General features: G+C 44.8%; 1 protein-coding gene across 1 annotated transcript; it reads right to left on the bottom strand.

Annotated features, from left to right (window-relative positions):
- Positions 1–9,258: 9,258 nt before the first annotated feature.
- On the bottom strand, positions 9,259–14,177 carry bag3 (BCL2 associated athanogene 3; the record flags this gene model as incomplete). The annotated part of the gene is made up of 4 exons (XM_080550145.1): positions 9,259–10,056; positions 10,215–10,562; positions 11,436–11,771; positions 14,019–14,177. The coding sequence occupies 4 exons, from the start codon at positions 14,175–14,177 to the stop codon at positions 9,259–9,261; spliced, it is 1,641 nt and encodes a 546-aa protein (XP_080406271.1).
- Positions 14,178–14,381: the final 204 nt, after the last annotated feature.

The raw sequence follows: 14,381 nt of genomic DNA, 5'->3' as shown, positions 1-14,381 counted from the left end.
AACAGCGGGCTCGGCAGAACAACCGCCAGGCGTCATCTTTTTCTTTGGGGTAATACACCTTGTCGTTTAAAAAAAAAACGGAATGGTTAAAAGTTAAACCCTTAATATGTAATAACCAACGTGATACAAGACAGTCATAAATAAAGTATTTATTTAAAATATATATATTTTTAATATTTTTCATTTAAAAAAAAAAATCATTTTCTTCGGCGGGCCACATGAAGATGGTCTACAGGCCTCTGATTGGCCGCCACTGTGTGCAATGTATTATGACGTAATCGCGCGCAATGTATTATGACGTAATAAACGCCACTATAAAACCACGGTGCGGCGTCTTGTCGTCAGTCATGTGGTCGATGTCAACTTGGATGACATCTTACATCGCAGATCGCACGTTGTATTGTTAACAACAACGAGCAGATTGAGAGTATGGACCAAGAAAAAGTAAGGATACCTATTATAGTATATATAATAAGAATAAGAATAAGAAGAATAAGAATAAGAATAAGAATAACTTTATTTGTATAGCGCTTTTCCTGCAAACGTTGCAGCTCAAAGTGCTCCAATCATTATAATCTTAATTGAATTATTTAGTCATTTAAAGGCAATATTAAAAAGATGGGTTTTTAGTCTTGACTTGAACATATTTGCTGAGGTTGCATGCCTAAAGTAAACTGGCAGTGCATTCTACAATTTGGGTGCATAAAATGAGAACGCAGCCTCACCAAATCTCTTCTTTTGTACATGTGGTACACAGAGAAAACCAGCGTCAGAAGACCTGAGAGCTCAGTATATAGACTGTGAAGAGCAGTATAGTACTGTATAACACTGTTCAGTCAGACAGATTTTCAGTCAGACAGATTTTCATCCTTTTAATCCGTTTTTTATGTGAAGCTACTTTTTGTGTCTGAAGCTACTTTGACTTCACGTAACAAGTTGACCAGAATGTGACGATCTGAACTCTGTTGTGTTGCAGGTGAAGAGTAGGAGCACGAGGAAGAGCGCTAAATGCGCTAGGAAGAGCGCAAAGAGTGCCAAGACTGATGCAGGTGAGAGTTTTCTGTTGACTTCGCCCTGTAGAGTCCCTATGTTGAAGACTTGGTTTGATGAGAAGAAAAAATGTATTTCATTCCTATTAAACATCCGATCACAGACAATGATAATGACTTGAACATCATTCCAATATCCACATGCTAACATTCATTATGAATGCATGGCCATACATATCATTTTGAATGCAAGGCTGGGAAATGGCTCCATCATGGTATGCTAGTGTGAATATTGTAAACACAACCATTGATTGTCTTAATGTACTACAGACTATATTTCATAGCTGGCAATAAAACCCCAGAATCCTCTCTGTTTGGTTCTTTTAGCTCCTTCTGTGATGTCCTCTGCTTCCGGAACGAAGTATGAGGACAGAGGAGCAGTAATCAAGCTGCTGGCGGAGGAAGGCGTGGCTGGTGCCCTGATCAACACAGATCAGGACTCCTTCCCCATCCTGATGAAGTTCATGAAGGGTCTCACTGATGAGTCAGTATTATGCGCTCTACTGTATCTATGCTCCCTATGTTTCTATACACACCCAATATTTTGCACCCTGCGCATAAACAGTACAACAAGTGTGAGCCAAGACCAAAACAACTGAAAATGTTGACTTGTTTCTTCACCAGGCAGTGGACGGTGATCCATGATGGCATGACAGACCCTGTAAGTGTATTTGATGTGTGTGACTTTAGAGTTAGCAGGCATACCATACCAGTCATTGTTTGTGTTGTGAATCAGTGAATCGAAATGATTACCTTCTTTAAGCTAAACACCAACTAATTCTTCACTCTCTGAATGAACACAGATGACCAAGGCGAAGCTTGACATCACGGGTCGAAAGATTGTCCAACTGGTCGCCGACACGGTCATAGAGGTCCTCCTCCCGACTCTACAGCGGGTCATAGAGCTGAGTGAGGCCAGGGATGCTGCAGCCTCTCAGAGTGGGTCAGAGCTCTCCTCCACCACCTCTCTGGAGGAAGGAGAGGCCCAGTCCCCGTCAAGGTGTTCCTCTGCGAGGTATGCTATAATCACAGCCACGCCTCTACGTAATGACTACTATGATCATAACATGATGATGATCATTTTTACTTTGTTTTGTTTTAGAACCAAATGTTTGTTGCACAGTTAAAGTGTTGGACTTTATCAATGCTGATAATACAATTATTTTTTGGGTGATGAAATGTTTTGACCATTGACAAAATACCAACAATAATCAGAATAACAAGTAACAACGTACTGTCGAAGGTCAAATCTCTCTCCACTACATCAGAATCTCATGTGAGCCACCAATGTGATTACTCTTATGCTTTTATCCCCCAGGGATTGATAAAGTTGAATTCGTTTGAATTTAATGTCATATTTGTCTTTATTTTGAAGTTCCCAGACTTTGCAGCAATGTGTGTCCGGAGGATCACCTCCCCTGGATGATCCACTCCAGGTCCACTTTGGGATCACAGAGGACACCGTCCTCCAATCACTGGGCTCTATCTCCTCTGGCCCATTTGATTTGACCAGACCTGTGGTGAGAGACGTCCTGAAGCAGGTGAACTCGGACGTCTCCTTGATAATCTCCTTATCAAGGTCAGATAAGTCCACCCTGATAGTCTGCGACAGGGACACCACCATGTCCGCGGCTAGGAGGATGTTGCACGTGGTGTGCACCAAGCTCCGGGAGTTGGGGATCACCAAACCAGTGGTGCCAAAGGTCAAGGTCACGACCTCTAAGACCGACCTGGGGTCAGTGGCGGCAGACGTCATGACTGCCATCGTTGAGACGGTGGAGTCCTGCAGCACTGCTGATCAGGGGGCAGCTGACATGCTCAGACAGTTGGCAGAGAAGATCAGCACGATCAGCTCTGTCTCTGATGAGGACGGATCCTCTGCTGGAGCACCGCATAGACGCGTGTCCTCCTCTTGCAGTGTGGGACACCTCAGGAGTGTGAAGAGTGAGGAGTTTCACTCCGAAGCCACCAAGGCCGTGAGTGCAATTCTATGCCGGAATAGCATTATATCTATAGATATAACCACGGAGGAGGCCTCAGACATTGTTGATGAGTTTGTGGCAGACATGAGGTCTATCACTCACTCAGCTGGGTCTGGTGCTTCAAAGGAGGAGTCTCTGCCTGTTGCCCTGACCCTAGTTCAGAGGCTTCAGAGAAGGCTGGGAGCATTCTTCGCGCGGCTGTTGTCTTTTAAAGGCACAAGCCAGAAGAGCAAACTGCCCTCAGACCAGGATAGATTCATCCATGGATCTACTCTGGTAAAAGCGGGGTCTTCTCACAGTGAGCCTCTGTTTCCATCCACCTCACTGGTTGGAGTAGAGCTGCATAGATGTCAGAGTGAATGCTCTCTACCGATGCTGGCTCCATCCACCTCACTGGTTGGAGTAGAGCTGCATAGATGTCAGAGTGAATGCTCTTTACCGATGCTGGCTCAGCAGAGCCCTCCGGTGAGCCAGCTCAAACTCGACCGCACGACCAAAGAGGTTCTGAGCGAGATTCTCCTCTTTTATAAGACAGAAGACGAGAGGACAGCCTCCGCTGGACCAACGGCATCTGATGAATCCCTCGCTGCCTGCAAGTTTGTGGAGGACGTGTTAACATGGTTAACGGAGTACTCCTCCTCCTCATCAGAGAGTTTGTGCGTGTCTCCAAAGGCAGTCGTGAGCGAACTGTCCAAGGAGGACTTTCAGAGTCAAGCCACTGAGAAAGTGAGGGATGTTCTCTTGAGATCAGAGAGATGCTCCCTCAGTTTAGACCTCGTCGGCATGGTTGTGAACAGTGTGAAGGGCCTGTTCCAGGACGAGGAGTCCTCAGCTGGTCCCAGTGTGCTGCCCACACACACTGAGGCCTCTGAGGTGTCCGAGGCTAGTGGGCTTAGTGCTAGTGATGGTGTGTCGGAGCTGAGACTGTGGTCTACAGCGCAGACCATCTTCAGAGATCTGAAGAGGAAGCTGAAGGAGTTCTTCACTCGGCGTGAGATGGATGCCTCTGAGCAGAGTGCATCGATGGCTAAGGCTAGAGACAGCATTAGCCAGATCCTGGTCGCCATTCAGGGTGACATGGTGGTAAAGTCAGGGAAAATGGAGACCTCAGTGGAGCTACAGAAATGGCACAGTGCTGTAGGATCTCTGCTGGAGAGTGTAGAGAGGGTGTGTAGTGAGGGTAGTCTCACATGTCAGCCTCCCACAGAGCTTCCAGCAGAAAGCAGTTTCCCCGTCGTCAGAAGCGCGACCTCTGACGAGTCTGTGCCGGAGGATTCCGTCGTCAGTGACTCCAAACAGCCGATGGCCGACGTGGTGCAAGTCCTGATGGACCACCTGGACCCGACGGCTCTTCAAGAGGTCACCTCTCCCGGAGCTGACCTCACCAGACGGGAGGAGCTTCTGTCCCAGGGGGGGATCCGCACCCTGACCAACGCCCTTGTGGACAGACTCCAGGGGCTGATGTTACTCCACAGCAGTCTGCCAGTGGACGTTGGGACCAGTGTGTCGGACAGTGTTCTGTCCAAACGGACACCGGCAGAGACGCGTGCGACGGTGTGCTCTGAGGTGCTCTACGCCTTTGCCGAGGAGTCGGTGAAGCGTTTGCTTCTTCCCGTGATCGTCCCTCCCTCATCATGGAGCATGGAGGTGGGAGGAGCTTCCAACAGCAACGCCCCGACCAGAGTCTCCAGCCACAAGAGCCTGCTGTCCACCAGCTCTTCGGAGATCTACAACGAGACAGTGGATCTGTTCTCCAGTGCCCTGGTCAACCAGGTGATGGCCCTATCAGTGGGATCCGACACCTCCACAGCCTCGGTCACACAGCCTCAGAGGGATGCTAGTGGGAAGAAGAAGAAAGGAAAATTCTGGAAATTCCTTTCAATGGTGATGCGCAAGGTAAAACAGAAATATACAGTGAATTTATAAGAGATAAGTCTTACCAGTTTATCATAAAACAGCAGACAATCTATGCATTGGAATAATGGGGTTTTAAGAGATATGTTCTGTCATTGATTCTTCTTCTGTAACAACTGATATAGTGCAAGAGGACCAACCGGGTAGGTGTCCAGGCTCCAGCCCCAGGACAGGAGGACATCAAGGTAGGTCTCCAGCCTCCAGCTCCAAGACAGGAGGATATGAAGGTAAGTGTCCCGCCTCCAGCCCCAGGACAGGAGGGCATTGAGGTTGCCCACGACGATGGACACAGCAGAGGTAAGTCAACATGTAGAACACATCGACCAAGGACATACTAACCATACTAATGAAGTATTCTATTCTGTAGCTATAGGCCTGGTGAAGCTCATATGAACTCTCTCTCCTCTCTCTAGCGGCCAGCCCAGTGACAGCTGTGACGACGCCTTGTGAGGGGAGCGGAGCTTCAAAGCCCAAGAAGCGTTCCCTCCTCCAGCGGATTCTCAAATCTTTGAGGAGCCTTGGCAGCTGCTGTCCATGCAGACAGTCTCCGTCCAACGAGACCCAGTAACCGTCTTCACGACGATGGACACAGCAGAGGTAAGTCAACATATAGAACACATAGACCAAGGACATACGAACTAAACTAATGACGTATTCTATTCTGTAGCGATAGGCCTGGTGAAGCTCATATGAACTCTCTCTCCTGTCTCTAGTGCCCGGCACAGTGGCGGCTGTGACGACGCCTCCAGAGGATGCATCAAAACTTAAAAATTAAATAATTTGGACCATTCCTTTTGCTTGTGCATTTTTCATATCTTATGAACTTGTTATGCTGAAGATTGTGTAACTAGATAAGTGGTCTTAACAATATCATAGCTAGAAGCAACTGCGATTACAGCAACAAATATAGTAGCTAAGCATGTTTACAGCCATGCCTGAGGCAATATCCCAATAGAAATGTAATCATAGCCCCGCGGTGGTGTAGCGGTCTACGCACTGGCCACTAGTGCATGCTGCCCACCGGGGCCGGGGTTCGTATCCCGGCTCGCCAGATCCAGATATGGCCGAGGCACACGGGAAGCGGCATATTGGGCGGCCGCTTCCGAGGGCGGTATAGGAGTATTTCTGGACAAGGATCCGTCGCGCAACACCGCCCCCTGGGTGCCGGAATAACGGTGCTGGGCTCGAGGAGCCAGTCAGCTAGTCTGCCTGGCGGCCTCTTCTGGGACTGCCGGCCACGGGGTCGTGCGGCGGATCCTATGCAATAGGCAGGGGATAATTGGATGCTAGGTTGGGTTCAATTGGCTACCAAATTGGGTGAAAAAGGGATAAAATCTGAAAAAAACAAATTTAAAAAAAAAGAAATGTAATCATAATAAGAATCATATACAAGAATCATAACAAGAATCATATACAAGACATATAAGGAATCATTAGAAATATACATGAGCTATAAATGGTAGGCCTACTGAAGAAAGATGGTCATACATTCTCCCTCCCTCCCTGTTACTAAACAACAAAGTAATTACAGTGATTAAAGTGATTATTACTATACATTTATTAACTTTAACTTCATGAAGCAGTTTAATTGGAGTTGTGTTAGCCACATAAAGAAAATACATATCTAAAACTGAATTATGAAGGTTACTATGGGATTAGGTTAGTTAGAGAGAGGGAAGGAATGAGGATTGTGTTAGTTACAAGCAATATCCCCCTACCTGGTCGTACCCTTAAATGTCCACTAGATGGCAGGCATGTATCAGCATAAATCAGGGGTCTCCAACCTTTTTTCATCTGAGAGCTACTTTGAAAAAATGTAAGTGGCCGAGAGCTACTCATATCTTATTACTTACCTTCATTCACATAACGTATTCTTTTGTCTCTTTCACAAACTATTTTGCATGTGTGTTATAAGACTTAAAATACACAATGACAATAAATGTGTGGTATAAATGCACAACAAAAAAGTGAGGAGTTTAGTAACCGGCAAAGAGCTCTCATGAACTACGTTTCCCATGAGGCCGAGCCGCTCCAGTGCTGAATCTTGTTCATCATGGGCCTCTCTCTAAAATGTTTAATCATTGCCAAAATATTACATTGTGATCAGCTGCATATGACTAGCAATTAGCTGCATGTACACATCAGTAGCCAGCTGCCATCTCCCCAACAACACAATATTAACAAGTTAAATGTGTTCGTGTCATTGAGGTAGACTAAAGTCTACTCTAGACATTAGAATTGGCTATGCTGCCCTCTGGTGGTTGTTAAGGTGTATTACCCCCAAGAAAAAGATGACGCCTGGCGGTTGTTTTGCCGAGCCCGCTGTACTTGGTGGATTGGGCCCGAGGAACAGTCCTGGGGTCAGGCTTTGGACGTCCTGGATCCGGCTCTCGTCCAGGAAGTTTTCAAATGATGTGTCATACATTGAAATTTAAAAATAGTTGAAGAAGATATACTTACAGGTTCATCTAAAAAAAAAAAATATTATATATATATATATATATATTGTGGAGAGTTTTTTTTATTTTCCATAATTTAATTCAAAAAGTGAAACATATATTCTAGATTCATTACACATGAAGTGAAATATTTCAAGCCTTTTTTGTTTTAATGTTGATGATTACGGCTTACAGCTCAGGAAAATCAAAAATCCAGTATCTCAAAATATTAGAACGACCAATAAGACCAATCAAAAAAAGGGTTTATAATACAGAAATGTTGGCCTTCTGAAAAGTATGTCCATTGATGCACTCAATACTTGGTCTGGGCTCCTTTTGCACGAATTACTGCATCAATGCGGCGTGGCATGGAGGCAATCAGCCTGTGGCACTGCTGAGGTGTATGGAAGCCCAGGTTGCTTTGATAGCGGCCTTCAGCTCATCTGCATTGTTGGGTCTGGTCACACCTTCCTCTTGACCTTCCTCTTGACACCTTCCTCTTGACAATACCACCGTCAGTTAGCATTTCAATTCATGCATTGGCTGCATGGCTCCTCCAATCAGAGGTGTGTGAGGTGATGGTGTTGCTGCCAAGGGAGAAGATTTGCAGGAATGTGATTGGACAACTTAATAGCAGAAAGGATCACTCAAACATAGACAATGTCAAATACATTTTATTTGCAACCATGCCAACGTGACCCAAAGCTTTTAACACTGCAACAACCTGCAACTCACAAGCTGTGATAAAACATACAGTAGTTTGACACTAACATTTATACTCTGAAACCCTTTACATTGTGATTCTTGATTAGCAGCTAATACTGATAGTCTCACTTCCCCCTTCTCATGTAAGATACAGCTCACATCCATTTCTGTCATTATCACCATCATTAATTCATCATGTGTAATTGAATTCACAAATGATGACAATATAATCTTTTGATAAAATATATTAATGTTATGGACTGATACAAGTAAACGTATACATGTAAAATCATTCAAACAATCTAGTCATTGAAATGACAGTTGAATGTTGATATGGGGGGGTTGAATTGTCGAACTTTCAGCATGTTACATTACAAGATCCCATCATTAGTGTAATCATTCATATGCCTATTATAACAGTGACACTGTGCCAAGTGCCAAGACAGCAAAAAATAAGTAAGACACCAATAATAAGTTGTAGGCTAGCAAAGCAAACAAGATAGATATTTGTTTGGGGTTCAGTATAGGTGTGACGTGTAACTGTGAAAAGTGAGAGGAAAAGAAAGAGTCAGCCTTGTCATGGCCTTCTGTCAGATGAGGCAAAACATTTGATTGCATTTGTCCCATTTCTTTTATATGAAGGGGTCTGAGGTACATGTCCATGTAATGGCTTAGAAAAATAGGAGTGCAACATTAGACATCTCTCACAATAACCACTTAAATAGGTTTATCGAGACAAGAGGTCTTATCATTGAAGTTGTATTGAATAGCTTTAACGCAACCACATCACATGGTCCAGAAGGCATCTATGTCATATACAAAAATAAAAACAGTTATTTTCTTAATGTTTTCTTATGGATAAAGGCCTCTTATTTAATCTCCATTCAGCAAGGAACTTTGTTACTGACACTTTAACCATGACAATGTTCATGTTACACAAGACATTGGCTCAGCGAAAAAAGGCAACAACGAATGAATACGTGATTTCACTCAGTAAACCATCACATAATACGTGGTGAATGCCAGAAAATACTAACACTGTTGATTAATTAACGCATGCATCTTATATATAACTGATATCTGCAGAAGAAAGAGGGAGTTGGAGAAGCCTATTTCTATATCAAATCTGATTACGTTCTTCCTCATATTTGCTCTGACGCTGTGCAGTCATTACGATATCTCCCTAGCCATCTCTACATTTGCCTGACTGATCATGGTGGGTTCTCCCTTCTGTGGCGGACTGTCACCCTCCATCGAGGACTCGTTGAGTAGCCCTGACGGCCGCTCGTCCAGCAGCTCCAGGTCCTCTAGGTTGGTCTGGACCCTACGGACTCCATCGCGTCGTGCCTGCCGCACATCCAATCGTCCCTCTGGGTCCACTGAGTCCAATGCCAAAAGCTCTTTGGTCAACAGCTCCTCCAGCAGTAAGTACCTCTTATCGTACTTCTTCCCATCAAAGCATTTCACCTCTTGTTCCAGTTTGGCCACTCTCTCCACTATCTGTTGTACTTTCGCCAAGCCCGGGTGACTTGGGCACTGAGCGGTTGGTTCATTCTCTGGTTTTGGAGGCAGGACCTCTTGTGGAGGAGGCGCAGGGTCCTGGGGTTCTGGTTTCGGCATCTGGACAGTGACCGGTGTTGCCGGTTGCTGTGGTTGTTGTGGGTGTTGGAATTGTGCCTGTTGTGGTTGCAGTGGGTGTTGGAATTGTGCCTGTTGTGGTTGCTGGGGTTGCTGTGGGGGTTGGAATTGTGCCTGTACTGGTTGCTGGCGTGGTTGTGGTGGTTGTGGTTGTGGTTGTGGTTGTGGTTGTTGTGGCTGTTGGGGCTGTTGGGGCTGTTGGGGCTGCTGTGTGTCAGCTTCTTTTTGTACAGTTTGGGGAAACTGAGGCATCTCATGTCTGGGAAGGGGGCTTAGCTCCTCCCCCTCCACTTTGTGGGGGCACTCCCTCTGTGGAATATACTGTTGAACCTGGGGAATGTAGAGGGAATATGAGTAAAGGGTCTTCAACATCAAATGGAGAAGGAGTATGTCAAATTTGTAACTTTGGCATTTGTCTGTTGGTAATATACATATTATATAAGACTTTTCAGTTGATACAGAAAGCATAGTAATAAGAAAACATGTACCTGTGGTCTCTCTCCCATGACCTGTGCTCTTACAGGAGACTGGCTCCTCATGTGGGGAGGGAGATGGACGGGGACAGCCTCACGATGCTGGGGAGGTGGAATTGGAGAGGCCCGATCCCGGGGAGGGGGCATGGCCGCCCCATGATGAGCACTCCACTCTTCTGGCTGCATACGGTGGAAGGAGGGCTGGGGCTCTGAGTAAGGGAAGCGCTGGGTGTAGAGAGTGGGGTTGGGTGGGGTTTGTGTTTGACCTCCAGCCCCCTCATGGAACACCGGGATGGGGATGTAACCTGCCTGGAGACCTGTGCTACTGGGCCTGGGAGGCTGATGGAGGGAGACATTATGGACCTGAGGGGAATGAAAAGACAAGACAAAATGTGTATCAGATGAAACACAATTATATATTGCAGATGTTTCATTTGAGTCCAACATCGAACACTAATACTAGCCGAAGGTAACTAATAAGATCATAATCCTAACATGAGATATACCTGCATGAAACCTTCTTGGAAATATAGAATTGAACTTTGGTCCTTATCCTACATGTGCAAATTATTTACTTATGTTTACTGTCCCCCGAGTACAAAGTCTGCCTTTAGCTTTAGTACTCCTCGCTCTTGGAATGATCTGCAACGCACTTTAAAGATTGATGTAGGCCTACTTCCAAACGTGCACAGTTCGAGGCTTTGATCTATAATCACTGCACTTCAGTTTGTAATTGTTTTAGCTGATCTTTTTTAATCTTTTTATTCTTAGTTTTTATTCTCTTATCCTTGTTTTTTATTCTTTCTTTTTTTTTTAAGTAATTTTTTCTGAGTGGGGCAGCCCCACTCATATTTTTTCTTTTTAATGACAGATACAGTAGAGATTATGACAGGAAGGATGGGTGAGAGAGAGAGGAGGGATGACATGCAGGATATGTCTCTGCGGTACATGGTCAGCGCTTAATCCACTACGCCACCTAATTGCCCCTTGCTTTTTATTCTTGATTTTATTCTGTGCATGTGATTATGTTTTACTTGTTTTATCTACTATGTTATTTTATCTCGTCACTCGTCGTCTCTGTAAAAGAGGGGAACCTCAGTGGACTTTTGAGTTTAAATAAAGGTTGATGTGAATGAGGTTGGTTGAATAAAGGTGAATGAATTAATGAATATAAAAGTAAGGCTTACACTTGTTTCTTATATCTCAAGTGAGATAAAGCCTGAAGTCAAATCTCACCTCAGGTCCTTGTGAAACAGGTGAACAGGACATGCAGGGCTCGGGAAGACAGCTCTCTGACGGAACCTGTAAAGGGGATCTGGGCCTGCAGTGAAGTGTCGGGGTGGGGGAGGGCGTCCGTCCATCTGCCCGAACGTTTTGTAAAGCGGCCGGCTGGATGTAGGAAAAACACGGGTGTTGATGCTGCCGGAGGTCTGCACCTTCATGGCAGACGGGGATGGGGATGTAACCCTGGCGGAGGGTGGGGTGCTTCATCTCCCTTACGAAGGTCTTCTGCTGCTCCTGAAGGCTCGGCTCTGGCGGCACACTAGGGCCATTGTGAGGTAACGGACTGACCTGAAAAACACAATCACAGAATTGTTAAATGTGACATTAATATAAGCGTCAACGCCGATTGTGTAAAATGGTTTTATACGGTGAAGCCCAAACTAGCCTATACAAAGGGATGACATTTCTATACAGCATTATGAAACCTGATGTTTACATAGTTTTTGTTTTGGGGATTGGAGAAAACATACAACATTCAGTAAGAGAGAAAGACAATTTCCTCCACCCTAGGACTAGGAGTGTTACGGAGATTTCATTTACAGCACAAAAGAGCTGTTTGCTAGAGGCTGAACCAAACTGGAGTCTACTCTGGAGGTATGCAAAGAGAAAAGGCATTAGGTATAATGTGAAATATCCCTGGGAGATGTCAGAAGTATCACTTCCCTGACCACAGAGAGGAAACTACTCATAATCCAATTGCAAGTTGTAATGCCTTATAGAGTAAGCTATTACACTAGCCAATAAACTAGCCAAGAATTTTAGTTGTGTACATAACCTAACTAACAAACAAACAAATACACACAAGGTTTGTGTGTACACAACTCAAATTCTCAACTCAAAAACTATTTTTCTGAATTTGTCATCATCAAATATGGCATTGTTCTGGTGAAAAGTATCAGTAATAAGTTGAGATAAAAATCTACTGCCATGGTGGTCGCCAGGACAACCAGTAAAGCTGTCACAGTGAAGCACCTGACAGCGACAAAAATATACATTTTAAAATAAACAAATATAAATTTAAGAAGCAATATATTGGCACTGATGTAATTCAATTGTTCACAAATGTTTTGTCTTCAGTCTTTAACAAAGTATGTCGCAATGTGGCTTCATCATCCAAGCATTTAGGCTAGCTCAGTGGTGCTTGCAGTCTAACTGGGTACAATATTGACCATGAAATATAATATTTTGATAAATAAGGTATGTGTAGGAACAAATTGATTCATCTAAATACACAGACACACATTACAGTAGAATGTTAAGCTACTGTCATCGGTATATGCTTGCTGGCAAGGTGTTGCTCAGAACAATAATAAAGATGTTGAAAAGACAAAGCTGAAACAACGTTAGTAGGCAATGTGTAGGAGTGTGTCGCAAAGAAGAGCTTTGAAATGGGGGACCAGATTCTGCTCCATAGGCCACAGGCTTACAGGCTGATAGATATAGTCTAGATAGAACAACTCCACCCAGTTGAGTAAGGCCAAGAATTTACCACATGGCTGGACAGTGGACCTGTGTTACAACCAAGTATGGGCAGATTATGAAAATGAAAAACTACATGAAAATTAATGATTACAATTAAGTATAAGGGTAATCCTATAGTTGTATACTTTTTTACTCCGCCCCCCCCCCCCCCCCCCCCCCCCCCCTTTGCAACAACATCTGTGACATTATGACACATACATAGCTTTGAACGACCCTTCGCCCTCCACCATTTTGGCAGAGACCCTGTAGGACTGCCAGCATTGCACCAATTTTATCCCCTGACAGCTGTGTCTTTCCAGCAGATTCTTCGTGACACTAACTTTGGACAACAGCAAGTGTTGATCTCATGGCAGATGCCAACTGGCGTGCATAGAGCTAACTACTACTACCAATCCTTCAACATCAAAGTTCAATCACATAGTCAAACAGTGTAGTTAAATTAAATAACACCATTTACTAAAGGTCTTCCTTTAATTCAATGAGTCGTTCTCCTTCACTAAGCCTGCAACTGTGATGAGACGGATCCGCCTCAAACCCCCTTGTAAGGAAAAGTTGGAAATCTGAACAAACGCTGTCTGCGTAGCTCCCAAAGCTTTAAATAAACATTGTGGAGATGTCAACGTTCACAGTCAAGGCTTTACACGACTGCAGTGCGTCACCAACAAACCAGCCACGCTTAGATCATAACATAATAATATTAATGGGCATAGATAGTACACTAGGCTAAGCCAGGTTATTCATGCAAGTGGTTTGGGATTTCCGACAGTGGTTTGTGACACCAATATATGATTACATCAAGAATAAACAAATCCAAAATATTATGCGCGATTTTAGAGAAATGACGCTCGCTGACTAGGCTCCGTTCTCCCTATAATAAAGGTTATTATAGGGACTGAATCAAGCGCGTGATCGACGTCGTGCCTTCCTGGAGAGACCCTCCTCACAGGAGCTGTCAGCCCCTGGTCATCATGGCATGGACACCGCAAACTTTCAACCAGAGCTTTTTCCAGTTACTCTTCATGTGTGTTACTGTAGGCTACTAACTACACGTACCTTTTTACCATCGTGTCTCGGGTCATTCCATGTTGTTGCGCGGTTGTGGTGATCCACGAAAAAAGGCCACCCGGTCTGCGGGTCAATTTTGATCTCCCATCCCGGGGGGAGAGGAGGGTCGCTGGTGGCCATTACTACCATAGGGGACTGTGTCTTCATGCTGTTCAGATATCCCTTGGTCTTGGATACTACTGTGCCATTTGATACAGTGAACGGACCCTTTAATACATTCCGCACGGTGACGTGTGGGGAGGAGGGGAGGGAAGGTTCTAGAAATAGCAGGAAGATCAACGTTGTCTGGTGGATCAAGATTCAGAAAGTTCCAGCCCGACGTGTGGGCGACATGTGTTGCGCTCTGTTTTG

Source organism: Nansenia antarctica, assembly GCF_963989245.1.
Source record: "Nansenia antarctica genome assembly, chromosome: 1".
In the NCBI taxonomy this organism is placed as follows: domain Eukaryota; kingdom Metazoa; phylum Chordata; class Actinopteri; order Argentiniformes; family Microstomatidae; genus Nansenia; species Nansenia antarctica.
This window is presented reverse-complemented; position numbering and strand designations above follow the sequence as displayed.